This window comes from Taeniopygia guttata, chromosome Z, assembly GCF_048771995.1.
Source record: "Taeniopygia guttata chromosome Z, bTaeGut7.mat, whole genome shotgun sequence".
Lineage (NCBI taxonomy): Eukaryota > Metazoa > Chordata > Aves > Passeriformes > Estrildidae > Taeniopygia > Taeniopygia guttata.
Genome location: NC_133063.1, coordinates 80,633,237 through 80,652,610, shown reverse-complemented (window position 1 = coordinate 80,652,610; position 19,374 = coordinate 80,633,237). Strand labels below are relative to the sequence as shown.

Sequence of the window (19,374 nt, the reverse complement as noted above, 5' to 3'; positions counted from 1 at the left end):
TATACACCTAACAGTCAAAACCCAAGGCTTTTTAGGAATCTCCTTTCTCCCAGTTGAGGAACAGCTCCTTTGAAATACAAACTGAGTTGCTTTGATGCCCTGTTTGGAGCAGCATCCGTATTTAGAGTTCCAGAGCAGATTTTGTGCTCCCCTCATCTCCTGCCCAGTCCCAGGCTTTTGTGTGTGCATGGCATGGCTACAGTCCTACAGCTCTGCACTGCTCTGGTTCACAGTCAGGGGTATTCATTTGGCCCAAACTGGAGAAGTATTTGTTTCCTGAGCCCAGAACAGAAAAGTTTGGATGGAGAATAGAAAAGTTTGGATGGCTGTTTCTGATGGTGATTTAGATTTGCAGGTAGATGCAAAACAACACAAAGGTCATAACTCAAAATCACCTTTTTCCTAGTTGCAGGATAATTTGGATTGATGAAAATAAGTTTTTCAAACAAGAATGACAACAGTTAACATACCTTTAAGTGTGTTTTACTTTTTAGCTTTGCTCCTTCTGATCAGAAGCCTTTCTAGAACAACAAATACTGCAAACAGACAACTCTCCCACATGCAGCCAGAATGAAGTCACAAGTTGTCTGATATAACACACACCTGTCAGGCAGTATTGAAGAAGTCACTAGATCACTAAGTGTGCAAAATTAAGAAATAAGTGCTAATGGGGGGGGTATCATTAAAAGTAATCTAATCTTTACTACTGGTGAGCGTAATTGAGTTGTTTTAATGTTTGTATTATGACATGCAACCTTCTAATCTGCAGCTGTTCATTCTGCTAATTCAGAAATCTTTCCATGCATGCAACAGCAGCAGAGCCTTTTGAATCCTTTTCTCAGCATTTTGGAACTTCTAAAAATGAGTACAAGTGGTATTTTACAGAGAGCAATCCAGGTGTCCCAGATCCCCCATCTCTGCCTTCTCAGCAGCTAATCACACATCACTACAATTATGGTCCCTGCCTTTATTTCACATCTTATCTTAACAACAGAAATATTGAGAGATTATTTGAGAAATTACATGTTTAGAAACAAATAGCTGAGCATAACTTAGGTCAGAGGTTGTATTTTTAGGATGAGAGTGGAGCCATCACTTACAAATCAAGAGGAATTGTTCAGGTAGCAAGAACTAAAAATACTTTGATAAACATCCCCTAGAGTCAAAATGCTCTTTATTCCTCAAAGGGTGGTCTTATTGCTGTGGCTGATTTACGATTTTAACGTTTCATTCAACAGATCTACTGGACAAGAAATTTTATAGAATTAGAAACAGCAAGCCTTTCCAACTGCATGGTGTTTAAAAAAAAAAACAAAAAAAGAGAAGAGCTCCCCTGAAACTCAGAGACGCAGCAGACACCCTTCCATGAGTTACAGCAGGAGTGTCAGTGCTGCCCTGGTATTAACAAGCACATCTCATCTGGGCTGTGATCACTAATGCTGGTCCATCTGCAGGGCTGTTCACCAGGAGACAGGTTATCCATCGTGTGAGAGGAGACTTGCTGAGGCTTCCCATCCTTTCTTGACCCAAGATCTGCTGCTGGGTACTCGGGGACACTCTCCAGCTGCTACTGCATGAACAGGATGCTGAAGGCCATCACCACACAGCACACGGCCACGTAGGGGCTCTTCCGCTCACCTGGCAAGAAGGGAGAGAACCCAGAACAAACAAAAATTCAGGCATGGCTAAACAGACCCACCTGCTCCCTAGCCTGGTGTGATCCTGCCACAGCGTGTGCACACTGATATCCAACATTTCTAGCTGGAGAAAGGCACACAGAAGTACAACTGTGCATTCACAAAGAACATGCACGGGCAGTGGAGAAACTCAGAAGTAGGACAGATTATTTTGCTACGTAAAAACAGAGTTGAGGCTCTTTGCTTTAAGAGAGGGACTTGTAAACATGGCATGGAGGGACAGGAGCCAGGGAATGGCTCCCACTGCCCCAGGGCAAGGCTGGGTGGGAGATTGGCAATGGGGAATTGTTCCCTGGCAGGGTGGGCAGCCCTGGCACAGGTGCCCAGAGCAGCTGAGGCTGTCCCTGGATCCCTGGCAGTGCCCAAGGCCAGGCTGGACACTGGGGCTGGAGCAGCTGGGACAGTGGGAGGTGTCCCTGCCATGGCTGGGGTGGCACTGGGTGGGATTTGAGGTCCCTGGGACAGTGGGAGGTGTCCCTGCCATGGTGGCACTGGGTGATTCAGGGTCAGGTCCAAGTAAGGGTTTCCATCTCACTACAAACCACCTTTTCTGAGGTGCAGTTTTATGTTGCTGCTACCTCCCAGTGCCAAAGTCAGCAGGCAGGCAGTGGAAAGTTGCCCAGGACACCCCATTTCTGACTGCTCTGCCCCTCTGTGGCTGCTCAGGAGCAGTTCTGTGTCACCTGAGGTGCAGATGGTGCTGTCTGGTCTTGGTACCCACCACCTGCAGTGTGAATTTTCTGTGCAGGGTGTCATGCAGCAGCCAGAGCTGTGAGCTCACAGCTGCCCAGACAGAGCCAGATGCTTTTTTTCTTTTTGCTTTGCTAAGAAGACCTAAGATTGTTAGCATGTGGAGAGGGTCTGGTCCCAAAAATGGTCAGAAGATCACAGAAGCTGCACAGACACCTCTATTTTCTGACTCTTTCAAATTGGTATCACAGTTTCCCAGGGCAAACTGTGGAAGGAAGTGAAGTTTACTCCATTAACAGACTTTTATCTGGTGGCAAAAGCAATCGTGAGAGATCTATTCCCACCCATTTGGTCCAGGGCAGAATGTTACAGAGGTCTGTTTATCACCAAGAAAAAAATGATTCTCAGGTGGGGAAGCGTAGCACAACCAGGAGAACATCAGTAATGTTAATCACACTGGTACCTAATTACATGAGCCCTTTCTCCACTAATTAGCAAGATGTTTCTACACTTAAAACTTTATTCTCCTTGGAGAGACCTGCAGCCTACAGAACTGCCAGGGTGTGTTAATACTGAAATGTATCTTTCAAGTGAGAATATCCCTGTTTTTACACACCCAAGAGTATAAAGACAGAGCTTGGGGCTGTTTGCTTTAAGCAAAGTTAAATTTCCCTTTGCTGTGTGAGGTCCTTTGTCTTTAAAAACCACCTTATCAGAGACACAGTTTTCAGAGAAACATTAAAGAAAAAACCCACCAAGGCTCCCAAGTCTAGCATGGCGCAATTTTTATGAAAAAAAGTCTTTTCTTTTACCAGCAGGACCTTTAAACACAGAGGGAACAAACTTTCCACAGTAAAAGAAAAATAAAATACTTGCAGTGACATCTCCCATACACAGGATTGACTGCCCGGTGACATTACAAGATTCTGTCATGATCTGGCATAAATTTAATTAAACTTCAAATAACTGAACGAATTAATGTCTGCAGTTTCACATCTGTTTAAAATAAATTTTGAGGAAGTCCAACTCCTACGGTTCAGGGTATTACAATTTTCATATGGGTTATGCTTTTCTGCTCTTAATTTTCTTAAAAGAGAAATCACCATGTGGCAGGATTAAACATTATTTTGCACAACTTTGTAAATATGTAACCACTTGCCGGTGATTAAGATCTTATGTACATGTGAAAAGGTTGTTTAAACATACCAGGGATGTGAAATGTAAAGGAAGCCAGTAGACATTTTCATTTTTAAAACCTACACTTTCTACTGGCCTTTGTGATTAACACACATGAAATGGTAGAAATCATCTCCAAAGCCCACTTCCACTTCTTAGGCTAAAACAAAGTCAAAGTGGTCCACTCTAGATGCCAGTTGCAAAAGAAATATAGCTAATTGAAAAAAATATCCTTGCACTTATTTAACTGCAAAGAAGATGGCAAGGTAAGGTGAAGCACTCTTTTCATCCTTGAACAAACCCTAATGCAGCTGAATTTTTACATTTGTTTTCACTAGTATAGCTCAAAAGTCATTTCTGACAGCTGCCACCTTCCCAGTATCTTTCAATTACAGCACTAAAATTGGTTCTGCTATGTCTATTATCTAAATAGGACAGTATCTGCAATCATTTTAACAACCCGTCTTCACCAAAACCCCATTTTTTGTGTCAGTGCTTTTTTTGACATCCTGTAAAATGTTCTGCCTGGAATGCAGAAAGGGAATCATAGAGGCTTTCTTTAGGTTCAGTGACAAGTAGGAAGATCTAGAATTACAAGTTCAAAGTTTCTGCTCTGAATTAACAATGCAATTTGAACACTGACGATGGGTTAGTTGTTTTTTTTTTCTAAAATGTGGATATACCTTAATGTTAAGACTAAACTTCTGTTGCATATTCCAATTTCCTTCTCAAAATAAATTCAGGATAAGGATTAAAATAAATATAAAACCAATGTTATGGGAAAATGTCAAGAATCAGATAGAACTGATCAGCCTGTGTGCAGATGTCACTTGACAAGAATAGTTTTGTGTAATTCAAAAGTGCACAGGAGCTGAGCAAAGAGAGGAAAAAAAAACACATTTTATGCTTAAACAGAACCTTAATGCATTATGAACTCCATGTTGTTTTATCACTACAAAGTAAATATCTGGGGTTTTTTCAGCAGTCCATCGCAATTTCAAACAGACTGCAGTTTATAAGAAATCATTGATTTCTTTGCATGTTAGAAACACACCCTTGGTTGTTTCACGTGGCAAGAAGTGCAGAAGACTTTTGAAAATAAAACACTAGATACATGAACTGACATGAGAAGATACAAGATTTCAATGATGCTAATCTAAGAAAGCAATATCCTGCCCCCTTGTTTAATGGAGGTTAAAACCTGCCTTTTTGAAGACAAAGGATGTGTATGGTTTTCATTGCTACATGGCAATTTATCCTAATAAATTATGCTAGGTATAGGACTTATCCTAAAGATTTTGAAAGGAAAAAAAAAACCCAATTACCAATCCTGGCGCATTTCCAGAATATCCCCAACAGTCTGTAAAGAGAAAATAAATTCATTAGGCTCTTGGTTTAATACATCCAAGTCAACTGATTTTCTTTATGTTAAAATAATCTGAATTGACAGCAATTTGTCAACTTGATTCCCTTCTGAACACCAGAAAACAGCAGATACCAGCACATAAGGGTACAGAGTATGTATTACCGAAGCAGAAATGTTTTAAGTCTAGCAGTGGTCTTTTTTGCATGCAAAGATGCATTGAACTCATTCTGTGGCCTAGATCTAAAGATTTCATCAGAACCCCATATTTATTTAAAATAAAGTCTCCCAGACAGAAAATTTTGTGAAGAAAAATATCTTTGCATTTCTTCTCGTTCTTTCTTATTCCTTTACAAATGTTTACCTTGCTCACGTCTCTCCTGTGCTGCTGGCCCAGGACGTTACCTCTCACAAGTGAAACAGCAATAGAAAAAAGCAGAATTCAACGCAGGGAACACCCAAAGGGATGTCACAAACCTACAATTTCTCTGTGTACCTAAAATTATCTCATGCTGACAGCTCCAGAGGAGCGGGGAGTGCTTTAGGCTCTGAGGAAGACGAGGGGAACAATGCTGAGGTGTCCTGTGTAAGCAGACAGATTTCAGCCCTTCAAAGCTTGTCTGCAGGAAGGTTTTCTCCACAGCAAGGCACACAACACTGTGGGGAAGCACTTGGAGAACTGCCATCAAGCAGGTACTAGATACAGCCCCACAAATAATGTTCTGGACTCACACCCACAAAGGTTTGTTTGTTTGTCTTTGCCCTTCTTTGGGCTCTGAGAGTTGCTTACTTCTAACACTTTTAAATGCAGACTGGTAAGCTTGGGCCACTTGCTCCTGCATGCTTGAGCAGTCAACATATCTTTTATTTCTCTGCTATTCCCATTTTATGTCCTCTTTTATGGTCTTGGTTTAACTTCAGCATCTCTCTGTCCATTTAGCAGCCACCTCCATTTTTAAGACAAAGATTCAGGGCTGGGCAGGTGAAGACCAAGGGTGGCAGCAAGTGCCTGAGGTGTTCAAACTCAAAGTGAAATGCTTTTTTACTTATGTACCCCTTGTTGACCAATTCATCATGAACAGTGTTCCATTTCCATTTTTAGCAAACAGGCATTTTCATCTGTGCTTTTAGTTTTACCTCAAGCAAAAAATATATATATACACGTGCACATATACATATTTGGGCTTGACTATATTTCTGTACAGCCAAAGCTCTTTTTTTCCTGCTTTTATGTAGCTCCACAAGCAGAAGTAATGATCCCTGCATACAAACCACCACATTTTTCAGGGTTAAGAGGTCATACAATAAAGTAACCTGAAGACATCTATGCACTTTTTGAAGATGTGTGCAGGTACAAAGGCATTCATGTGGAAATCTTATAGAGCAAAATGCACAGCCCTGAAGTGCTCCATTGATGGCACTTCAGGTTCTCAAAACTGTTGTTCACTCTCTGTAAAATTACAATTTACAGATATCATGCTGCAAAACCAACAGGAAAACATCCACAGCCCTGCTTCTCATATTGCCATCTCTCAAAAGTTTGCCCAGAAGCTCAAAGAAATAAAATACTACCATTCTGTTAATATACTTTTGAAGAATCTTGCATGGGAAAAAGAGTATTAACCCTTTCAGGCAGCAAAGAAGTGTGTTGAATTTGCCTCACCATCTCAGCAAGGGTATTTCTTCATCTTCTCAGGGATTTCTTGAGTAATCTCAAGCCACTACTGCACATTGTCCTACAAAGCCCCCTTGGTGAAAACAGAAATTTTCCTACCTGACGTGCCAGGTACAAAACTGAGGATAGGTTTCACCAGCTGCCCTTACCAACTGCTATTTACAATTTATGAACCTGGAGCCACTGACATGAGGACTGTCCAGCCTTCCCATGACAACACCAGAACATTTTAAGAGTTTTTTGTGCTACTGGAACAGCTCATTGCCTCTGTTGGCCCACACAACCTGCTGCTGAGCGGAAGCAGACTGAATTCTGGACCCTCTGGAAGAACTGGGGAGTTCCCACTGCAGGAAAAGCCTGTGCAAACCTCCTCCTTCCCTGGTTTTTCCATTAATGCTCATTCCATGTCCACAAGAAGAACCTCTTCAAGTCAGAAGCTGCTTGGTTACTACAGAAGTGACGCTGCCTTGAATAAGTGCTCCAAAACAATTCCTCCTGCAGCAACTCCTTGGTGCATTATTCCTTCTCCACCCTTTGTTGGATGCAGGTGAAGATGTGGGTCTGGCTGGGATCCCTGCTCATTCTGGCAGCCACAGCCCAAAAGTGCACGACCTGCTGCAGAGACTGCAGGCTCTCAGTGCTAAATGCTAAAAGCACTCACTGTGAAAAGTGGTGGTGGTTGCCTGGAAGACAAAAATCCCAAATAAATGGAACCTCTTAAGCTGAGGAGGAGTTGATGGAGCCTTAGTGGTAAGGCTGGGTGTGCTGCAAAAAAAGCCATGTGTTCACCAGGAAAAGCCCAGTGCCACTGCAGGAGGGAGTGTGAGACACCCCCACTGCAATGCTGATGGAAAATCAAAGGGGATCTCTGCTGCACATGAGCTAACACATCTCTCTGGTTAGCAGGGAGGAGAGAATTACGTTGTGGTGTACATTCTCCTCTGGTAAGCATGAAACAGTAAATCTCCACTTGCTTTCCCAGCCTTTAACTCTGCTGCTCAGGACCGAGCACATGGAAACACTTAGGGAAAATGAAGGTTTAAGGTTCTGTTTGGCTTGGTAGGAAAGCACACGCTTTGGCAGAAATGAGAGGGAGGAAACACAGGGTTGTGAGGATGGGTGACATCACTATGCAACAGCACCTCTCACCAAAAGAAATATGTTTCTTCACTTATTATCCACAGACCTAAATCCTCAGCAAAGTTACCACTGACTTAGAAATACACTGAATAATTACCAACATTCCCCTTCCCTCTCCATCACTTTAGTTATTTTATTGCTACTTTTTTATGCCTTAAATTTGGAGCAGGAATGATGAGGTAAAAACATCTCTATGGTATACTGAAGTACCACTAGAATTTTATTTGTTTTTAATTTATTTTTTTTTATCCCACATGTCCAGACATTTCCACTGGAGCATGGAGCACATTAGAAGAGAGGGAAAGGGGTTTAGCACCATATGAGCTCAATGTAAACATCTACCATACAGGAAACAACTTTCATTGCTTCCAGGCCAAGGTTTTATTCTCCAGTACAAAGTAGTCCACAAATACATATATATATAAAACAAAATGGTATGTCCTACACCTACATAAATACAAACCTACACATCAAACGCCCAACTCCTCCACAGTGTCAGCACCCCTTGGAAATGCTTTATGAAGAGAGTTCTATTGTACTCCAGACAGATTTGCCTCAAGAATAAACAGAGTAGCTCCAGATTAAAGGAAATACTCCTTGCCAAGAACAGCACTAAAATTTTAATCAGTAAAATAAACATTCTAACTTCTTGCTGTGTATACCTCATTGACTATTGTGTTATCTTCCACCAGCAGACACCCAAACTCCCCTCATCCCCCCACTCCCTGTCCTTCATGAAGTCATCCTTTCTTCCATCTTTACTTCCATCCCAAGAAACCTCTCATGTTAGTGACAATTTCATGGCCTCATATAAAAGAACACAAGTGTTTTCATGTTAGAACTCCAAATTAAGAAAAAAAAAGCTGTAATTTGGGTATCTAACATTGCTAAATTAAAAAAAAAAAAACCAACTGGATAATAAAACAGCAAAACCAGAGGTTAATTACAACAAAGGTTTTCAGAAGACAAACACTTGGGGTTCTTGGCCACAACTATTAAAAACTGGACATTTCTGCATTTAAATGCCAAAGTGATGGAAGACACTTAGGGAAGAAGAAAATTTTATTTAACAGGAAATGACCTAATGGCAAAAGTGGAGAAGTCAAACACTCAGAGTCCAAAAGTCTGTTTTTCCACCTAGAATTACCTCCTGCTTCTACAAATATCATCTCCTTCGCACTAACCTGAGGTGACAGCATTACTGAAGGTCTGTGAACAGCCCCAGAGATTTCTGTGGCACAACTGCCCAATGGTTACTCAAAACCCACCACACTTAAATCACAGTTCTGCTGATCACAGCTAGCATCCATATGATTAAAAAATAAAGTTATATTTGTAGAAATTTTCAAAAACTCTTCTAGAAATTTCTTCATCTTAGAGATTACAAAACTGTGATTTGAAAAGACCACAAAAGAGGACCATGTTGCTTATTTTAAAAAAAATTAGTTTTCTTTTAGTTACAGATTATTGCTAAAGCTGTTTTTCAAAAGTCTATCTGCAAAACACCTATCTTGAAAACAAGCAAAAAGCCAGTATCTGCTGGTTTCTTACCCACCCTAGGAATCAAAAATACATCATTGCAACAACAGCCACATGTAGGAGAATGTTTTATTTCTGTCTCTCATTTCTGTATCTCTAATAGGCATCTACCAATGAAGCTGCAAATCTAGAAGATTAATAATGCACTATTAGCAAGGTTAGCGGGCTAATAAATTCTCTCAATAAAACTGCAACTAGGTGCTTGCCAATATCTTATTGCACTCTATTGCGAGGTAGAAAATCAAGATTTTTATCTTTAAAGAAAGAAGATTTTCAAAGCGGGATCTGCATTATCACAGACTTCATCAGGAGATGCTGAAAGAAGAACCCACACAGCTTGTGGAGGTTTGAAATGATCAGGCCACGTACCCGGATTTATTTTTGTCCAGTAAGCTGGGAGCCAAGGATCTGATGTAGGCACAGGTACAAATGAGCAGCAGGATCACAGTCAGCAGACTCTGGAAGTTGAAGATGGCAGACTATGGAAGAGAATTGGGAAAACAAGGAATTACATCTCTGCAGTACAAAACTCCTCTCGAAGTGGAAGTTCTGGAAAAAACGTCTGACTCCTTAAACAACACCAAAAATGAAACCTACAAGGAGCCAGAAAACATTTGCATCAATGAAATACAGTGGTGGTAGTGAAAGTAGACATGAGGACTGACTGCCAAGGAAACCAGTAGTAGCCAAGACAAAAAGTAACACAAACTGTGCAGTAGGTTTGTTAATATAACACTTTTTAAAGGCTACAGGCCAAATTTAACAGATCTGTAGAAATACACAGGGTTAAGCCCACCTGAACTATGATAACTGATTACTTTTGTTTTCAAATAATGTTCTGATTGTAAATTGAAAATATCTTTATTGTAAATACACTTTCAGAGGCTCTAGTTCTGTGGTAAATCCTGAAGAAATTGATGAAATTGCCTTGGGACTGTGAAGTTCTATTGTTGACAGCAAACATTGATCAGCCTAGTGGCAGTAAAAAGAGACAGTTCTTGAGAAACTGCTGCAATATTTGGCAATTTACTACAGCGTGAAGTATCAGTAATAGGCAGAAAGTGCATCCCATAAACCTTTTTTTAAACTTCTTTTTTTATGGTTTTGAGGTTTCTCTTTAAGTGTCTCAGCTGACATTTTGGTCAGTGTAACAGCACCAGGTGGTGTAAGAGGCAATTGCTTATTTTAAAAAGCATTATTTTACCCTTGCTCTGCTATGCTCATTTGCAAATGTGATTTAGTGTGAGCTCCAAAAAAAAATAAAAAAAACTCAAAGCAAATGCAATAAATTCACTCTTTGTTCTGGAATTTTGATGAACTTCTGTCTCCTGTGTTCATAGTGCTCAACCCAGCTGGCCGAGTGGTGGTATTTAATTAAAGGTAAATATTTAGCACTTAGGAAGGGATAATACATTGGCATTTCCTTCTCCAAGCATATTTAAGGGCACATCAGAGCCTTCATTTCCACACAGCCTGAGGCACATCATCTCTGTTGATGTGCACATGCTTTCTTCCTATGTCACAAAATTATTAAGTTTTGAATCTCTGATGATCGTATCTATCTAGCTAATGAGAATTACAAAAGAAACCGACAATACTCCAGTATGGCACTAGCAGGAATTTAGGAGAAAAAAATGAGAAGTTCTAGTAGAAGGAAAGCCATTGGAACACACACAAGTATTCCAATACTGAGACAAAAAACCTGGTGACGAAAATCAACAATAGCAAAAAAACTTTATCTTATTTAGAAGTGTTCATGAATTGTATGAACTCCAGAATATGCACAGAGCTGCCAGTCTGAATACAAGCTTTAGGCAGGGTTAGCTATATAAAGTTGTTTCAGTTTTTAACTTAATGGGGTTGAATAGGCCACTCTGTTAAGAAGCACCATCAGAGATGCTCTGACTCTGCACCCTGTATAGGAGAGATTTCAGCATCCCTGAAACCCATCCTTTTTGTGATGAGGGAGCAGTGATCCACACCCAAAGCCAGTCCTCCTGTCCCAGCCATGAGGCTGCTTGGTTTCCTCTTGCACCACAGCCTTTTCTAAATCATATTTAGCATTTCAACTAGCCACTCTTTCTGCCCCATCATGTCACAAATAATGGGTAGACTCTTCAGAGAGGACAACACGCTGCCATCCCCACCCTCTGGAGCCTCTGTGCCCAGCAGAAGTTTCTGCCAGCTCCAGAAACCAGGGAAGTCTCAATTCCCCCTGGCTCCTGCGGGTCTAGGAAGGCGTCGGGGCCGGATCCAGGAGCGGCTGCTCTCAGCACAGCCAGATACTGCCTATCAACTGATTAACTGGATCAGTCCTGCGGGACAGACGGACAGCTGCTCTGACAGCTCGCAGCCCTGCGTTCCCATCAATTCCTGCAGCTGCTTCCCGCGGCGGCAGCGCCCACTCCACCACTGCAAAGTGGCACAAGGACACACTTGCTTCTTCTTAAGCAGGGGCTGTAAGGGTATACTCACAAAATCTGCTATCAGTCAATCAACTGGGCAGTATATAATCATATATAATTGCTCTTTGTTGGGGTCTTCACGTGTTTCCCCAGATATGCGTGGCTGTAATCGCATCTGCCCTCCGACTCAAACGTGCTCTCAATGACACGTTTATCTGCACAGCCACTTTGAAAGGGCAGATGTGAGCGCTCCAAAATTTGCTTGTGATTTCTGGAAATGAGAATTTATTCCTGAATCAGACAGCTTACTCTTCACAACTGAAGTAATTCTCATGGCCCAGCTGAACTCACAGAGAGCAGCAACCTACATCTGGCTGCTCCAACCGATGTAATTAAAAGCCGCTGTAAGACTTATACATTGCTCATAATCCTTTTAAAAAACACTGCATTCACATAACAAGCTACTTGGACTTGGTAGATGTGTTGCTGTTCATTTGTTTAGGCTGGGTTGCTCTGATGAAAATGTATTAATTTTAATTTTTCACTTGTGTTGACTGGCTTATGGTAGGTCCTGTGAGCCTCATTCCCACTACAAAGAGCTCTCAGCACATGGAGAAACTGGTGCTGTCTCTTAGAATGTGTCCCCATGAGGGTGAAATGACAACTAACTTCCTAAGATTCGTGCTGCAAAGCCAGAAAGAACAAGAACTGGCATTTTATTCTGTTTTTTAGAGAGTGCAAGCTTTAATTCCATGGGCCAAAAATTTTCTACATCTGCATTTGGTGCATTTCTGACATAGTGGGAACACCTCAATTGCTCCATTCTGTCTCATTCTCCCCCGTGCCCCTTCCTGTGTGGAGCACCATCACATCACCTGCAGCACTAACGAGGTATTGTATTCACCTCAACTTGCATGAGACAAGTTTTTTCCAACGTCTTTGGAAATTTAAGGCTATAGACTTCAGCTTTGAGAGCTACATGCCCAAAGTCTGTTTTAAATCCTTCCCAAAACCAGGCCTTTAAAAAAAGACTCAATATTATTTCCTGATCATAATGTATCTCAGTAAAAACTCCATATAATAAACCATAAAGAATTAATACTCCTGAAAGTTTTATTGTCTTGGGCTTAAGCAGTGGCTTGTATTAAAATAAATACTCATGGGAATATACAGTAGTTGGAAATCAAGTGGTACAGTTAGTGATGTCTGAATGTACTCTGAGTATAAACTGAAGTTTAATGCACTTAAGTGTTGATGGAAAATTAAAAGTCACTTATATGGCTGTGACAGGGAATCATGACAATGATTGCACAGCTCCTGTAAACCTCATCACAGACAACGTTGTCCCTCAGCATTAAATTTACTACACTTGGGCAGAAGAAGAAAAAAAGCAGCAGCTCAGAGTTGGGATTACCAACAGGTCTTGCCCTTCACAGGAGTTTTAAATTCAATATGCAGAATTCTAAGCACTTCCCTGCACTGACAACACCCACAGACAAGACACTGTAACTTATCCATCTCTGCAGTTGTCACTCACTCCATTTCCCCAATATTTTCTGCTTCAGACCCGTTGCTCCTGTCCTCACAGAGAGCACCACACTCACAAACCATCCAATGATGCAACCCCCAGTAATAAATCCCACCCCAGGTTTTGATGCCAGTGTCTGAGCCACAAAGGACCTGCTGATTCTCCCCTTGCCTCACAGATTTTTGTTTAAAATAAACCACCCGGTATCATGGTTCCAGGGGAAACGAAACGTGCAGGAGGAGAACATAAACCCTCTGCTGTTGTCCTTTTGGGCTGGTAGAAAGCCTAACACAAAAGATCTCTGAGTTTATCTCTGCAGACTTAGCACTGAAACCAAAGCTTAACCTTCCCTAGACTTAAAGTATTTACAAAATGATTATTTTATCTCTGATTGCAGCGTGACCATGATGATTTCATCCATCTGTGCTATAAAAGCAGAGGCCATCGAAGTGCCAGCAAGTTGCAAAACTTTGCCCTGTGCTTACTATTGTAACAACCAATTTATGTGGGCAAGCACAGATAAATAACTGGAATATTTTAAAGAAAGTATAATCTTTGTGTAATACCCTGCAGAATATTCAGTCTTTCTGGAATGGTTTTATTTTTTTCCTCCCCAGGATAATAAAATTGATGAATGATTATGTTTTCTGGAGCCAAATCATTCAGCTGCCTTTCTCATACTGGAATAAAAGCAAGACCATGCATACTGCAGTTAAACTTTAGTTAAGCAAGAGCTGATAAAAATTTTATCACAGAAAAGTTAAATCAAGCTATGAAATTTTAAAGAAGAGGTCCTTACAAAGCAGAAAGAGAAAATGCTTATTATCTAGGGTTTCCATTAGGCCCTGCAACTCTTATTTCATCAGTGAAATTAAATTTTTCAGAATATAATATTGAGAAAAATAATAGGCTATAAATCACATAGTACTACTCCCAATCTGAAAGTCAAAGCAATTGCTAAAAACTAAAACATGCATCTAATTGTATTATTTTCCAATTTAAAAAAAAAATAATTATTTTTCCCATTGCTGCCAAATGCAATCTGATCAAAACAAATGGAAAACAAGCATTTGTAAAAGAGGCATGCTAATTAGCATCATAAAAAAATTACAAAAAGTGCAAATTAGTGACATTTGAAGCAATTATTGGTGAAAGTACACAACTAAACTAAGCAAAGGGTGCTAGTAAGTATCCAAATACCAGCCAGATGCAGTTGCTCCAGAATAAAAAAGGCTTTTTACTTCGGATTTACAACATGCTCTCCTCAGTATTTTGTTTCCATAGAATTTAAGTACTATATTTAATGTTAATTCAGATTTCTGTCTGAAAGATGTATTTTTTGCTCTCACAGAATGTAAGCCAAGGCTTGATTAGGGAAAAAGGGATTTTGTTTCCCAGTCATTGCCTGCAGAAGCACATTGTCAAGTTTAAATGGCAAGTACGACTAACATTATGCTTTCCAGACAACTGAAGACTAATACATCTATTTAAAACTTAACCAATCTCCTCAAACAATTAAACAACTTAATTAAACATATGCTGCCCTCCCCTATAAAAAGCTCATTTGACTTTAGCACATTTAGGATTTTTACTGTTATTCAAATCCACAGACCAGCAGTGAAGACACCTCCAGGCGATGATGCTGAAATTTCACACTTGTTTGAATTCCTCCCTCTTTGCCCCAATATCTAGTTTGAAAACTGAACTTTTGCTGCAAGCAGCTAGCAGATGCAGCATTTCACCAAAATATCTTACTCTGAAAAACAAAGTGACTATTAAAAGTCTTTCGCTGGGGTCACTGTAGCACAAAGGTGTGCATGTCCACATATTTACTGAACAAAGAATTATGCCAGTAAAATCTTACAATACCTTTTCACCCAGGTCTTCTCTGTAGACTATACACTTCTAAATTTTTATAGAGATATTTTCCCTCTGCTGTCTTCCCCCATTAGAGAAAAGCAATATTTTAAATATATATATTTATATAAATATTTTAAATAACCCCTTTTTTTTTTAAGTAACTCTCCTATCTGAACTTGCACACCACACTGTTTAGTTCACCACGAATTTAGTACTGAAACTGAAAAAAACAGTAAAACCTCTGTGTGTGAATGGAAGAGGAAAGGGTCATACCAAAGCACTCTTGGAATCGGGTGATATCCTTACTATGATAAAAGCAGCGTGCAAAAAACAGGAGTTTGCAACAGAAGATGCTACAGGAATTTGCACAGTTTTGGGAAAAACTCTTAAGTACTCAAAAAAGATTTAATTTATTTATTCTAATTTACCTACAAGCTACAAAACAGAACTATAAATATTTTATGCATACTATTTACCAAAATTTTTTTTTTTGCTCACTCACAGTCAAACCATCTCTTTCAAACATAAAGAACAAATAACAAAGAAAAAAATAGTTAAGAAACAACAAGTTCTGCTAAATCTGTCACGTCCCTTGGCCCTGGGCAGGTCCACAGCACCTCTGCAAGTCTCTTGCTTGGCAGAGGTTCGTATGCATGGTTTAAATATTTAGCATCTGGAAGACAGGTAATATTTTTCACAGCTGTTCCCACCTTGTTTCCACAGTCACCAGGTTGAAAATCAAAAACTTTTGTTGAATTTGAATGCCTGGATCTGTGCATTAGCAGAAAAACATATTCAGTGTTGCAGCTCTTACAATGAATGTGGTGTCTAACGCTGCAGGCAACCAAAAAACTAAATTGTGACATTTACTTTTTTATGGCACTCAGCAAAGAAATGATTTCTCACAACCAGTGTCATTCTGGGTTAATCTGTTAAACCAGACTCACTGCATCCTACTCTTCCAAAAAGAGACCATCTTATCATGACAGAATAATTTCCTCGGTTCAATAATCACAGAAATAAAAACACTGACAATGTACTTTCACATCATCCTCCAAGATGACAGAAGTATCTACACTGAACACTTCAGGTGAAATAAATTCACAATACAAAGACAGTTTAAGACTGTAGTGTGACCTAGAAGATATTTTTAAACCTATGTACCTTTAGGTCATGATAAAAACAAAGCTGTTAGCAAATCTGAATGAGGATTGATTCATTCTTGCAATTCTGAATATGACAAACACACAACTTTGTGCTTGAAGAGTCCTGAAAGCTCCTTTTTCAGAGCACTGATTGGGTTCTGGTATGTTTATATCCTTCAGCTTGGTTTGAAATAATATTTACTAATGAATGTTTTTACAATTGGCTCTATGAGCAACTCCCATTCCTTCTATAAACACCACACTAAGAGAGCAATAAAGACTGTGACCGAAATGTTTGTCCTCGTGGAAAGTTCCCAAACTAATTTTTAGGTAGTAATGTGGGGCCAGGATCAGCCCCAACCAGAGGGTGACAGAGAAGAAGCAGTTTTTGTCAAGTTTTCTGTACTTCTTTTGAATTTTCTCCACCATCAAATTCTGCCTGAGTGTAACTTCACATTTCTGCTATGAAGGAAAGTGAAGACCACCCTTCAGGAAGTGAGAAGCTCCTCATTAACTTTAATATCACCTTTGGCTTCTTCCCTTTTTCCATCCATGCATATGGAAAACCTTTCAAGCACACCACAAAAACTTCTGTTGAGGTTTTAGGTGTAAAATCCTGAAAGCTGGCAGGGCAAGCTGATTTGTGGAAGCCAGCAAACAATACAGGTTCTGCTCCTCAATAAATGAGGGAGCTCTGCATCCCTGGTGCATCCCTTCCATTTCCAGCAGGTTTGGAATCCACTGAGAAGCTTCTACTGTTTTCCACAGCTGCTTTAAGGTAAAATAGTGAGGGATTTGCTTTAAGTCAAAATGGTGAGCTTTTTCCTTATCCACTGGCAGTGAAGAGGAAAAAAAAAAATTCCCACAATTTCTGCTTTCACATAGAAGAAAAGACAGGTGAAAGTAAGCTTACACATATATATAATTTTTTTCCTGTTTGGCAGCAACTGGCCCTTCACCCAGCTCAAGTTCTCATCTGCTTAGTAAGGAAGGACGTGGTAAAGAAGCTTGGAAAGCAATGGAATGAAAAGTTTCCAAGGCATAAAGTCCTTTGGAAATCATGCTTCAGAATATTATAGAATATAGAATATCCAGAGTGCTGCGAGCATGCCAGAACTGCAGCTCTTACTCTTTGGACAAGAGAATAAATTGGAGATGTAGCTCTAACCTCTTTAATTTCATGACACACAGACAGCAGCTGTTTCCTCTCTCACAGTCAAATGTGAGGTCAAAATTATCCTTTTTTTCCCCCGAAATGCCTTGACACTAGAAGTGGCATCATGGACAACACAAAGTCCTGGAGGATTGCTGCTCTCTTGAAGAAATTCGAGCATCATAATAATGCTGAAGGAACTTATTTTCACCATTAAATCATAAGCAAACCATCCTTACAAGAGTTTCTTGCTTCAGGGTCCTTGAGGCACACAGAGTAACCTCTGGCAAGGAAAAGAGACAAGTGGAGGAGATAATCTTAGCAGAATCTCATCCACTTGCCATAATCTTCTTAGATTTAAACATTACCTTTGTTTTTACGTTATTGTTATATATTTATTATATATCACTAAGAAAATATATAAAATATAAATGACATAATAATATAATATTAAGTAATTAGTTGCATTTAATCATTACACTGCGCAACACCAATGTCCCTTCCCATTTTAAAACACATTCTGTGCTGAAGTTATGGATAAACATGTACTTTGTACAGGAAAAAAACCTAAATTAACTCAGTTATTCCTTTTAATTTTAAATTCGTGTATCTGCTCTGCTCATAGGAATGTTGTTGATAAATAAATATTTAATGTACAAACCTTGACTAAAAAAAAGTATTTCAGTGTGACAGGAATGTAAACCCTGATTTTGCATTACCTGCACAGAGACTGGAAAAATGGGGAGGAAACAAAAAAAAATAAATACCAATTTGCCTCTAGACCAACTCTACATAAAAAATGTATGTATTTATACACATATATTGTATATACACATACACATATAGACATACATATATATTAAAAAAATATTAAAACCCCACAGTTTTTATGTGGCTGGATTATAGAAAAAGGTATATTGTTTATATATGTGCATCATATAACATATAATACACAATTAATAAAATATTCAATTATACATTTACATACCCCCATAAAAATATAGATAAGTATCTCTGTATCCACATGTATTTGTTATACACAGAATAAACTCGTACATAAGTATAGATATTCTCTTCCAGATGTACCTACCTGTTTTTTATGTATTTACACCTCTTAGCTATTCATATAACTATGAATAAATTTAAGAATATGCATTTATATGTTGAGTTATACTGCATGTATGTCTATATGCTTAAAAATTGTATGTGCCATATATATATATCTGCTGTGCATATATATATATGTTGCAAACATATAATTTTTTATAAATATAAAGGCCATGTGTGTATATATATATAAATATAAATATATATATATGTATACATACATATATATATGTATACATACATATATGAAAAATGTTATACATATGCATACATATACATATATATAAAATAAATATATAATTTATATATAAATCTTCAAAATATATAAATATATAAAAATATAAAATTATATAAAAAGTAAATATATAAAAATGTATAAATAAATATATGTTTAAAAAAAGTATTTTTATACATAATCCACAGTTTTTGTGAGTAAGGGGACCTGGGCCTCCGATGACCTCTGATGACCCCTGAAAAGCAGCCAATGACGCAACTCAGCGCACTGCTCGACGGAATGACGTCACATAACGCCACCATGACGTCACGCAGTGCAACAAATGACGTCAGGAGGCCGCGAGAGATACGCCCATCACCTGACCGACCTCGCACCGGCCGCTGATGCCCCGCACAGACGCAAACCGGGTTTTTTTTTTCCCTGTCACCAAACCCCTGAGGCAAACCCGCCCCGCGCGACTCCCATCAAAGCCCTGAGGCGGCTTCGCTCCCGCGGGCCGCGGCTCATGGCGTGAACGACCTGAGGGGACGGCGCCGAGCCGGGAGGCGCCGCTGGGCACCGGGAGAGGCCGGGGAGCAGAAAGGGCCCGGCCCGGAGCGGGCAGGGCCGGGCGGGCCCGTTCTTACCATCGCGCCGCGCTCCGCCACATCACCTTCCGGCC

At 39.7% G+C, this 19,374-nt stretch overlaps 1 protein-coding gene across 1 annotated transcript; it reads right to left on the bottom strand.

Moving 5' to 3' along the window:
* Positions 1 to 469: 469 nt before the first annotated feature.
* On the bottom strand, positions 470 to 19,363 carry TMEM167A (transmembrane protein 167A). The gene is given in 4 exon segments (NM_001245122.1): positions 470 to 1,638; positions 4,889 to 4,923; positions 9,650 to 9,759; positions 19,340 to 19,363. Coding segments are annotated over 4 exon segments (219 nt in total). The 5' UTR covers positions 19,343 to 19,363; the 3' UTR covers positions 470 to 1,567.
* Between the last annotated feature and the right edge of the window lie 11 nt (positions 19,364 to 19,374).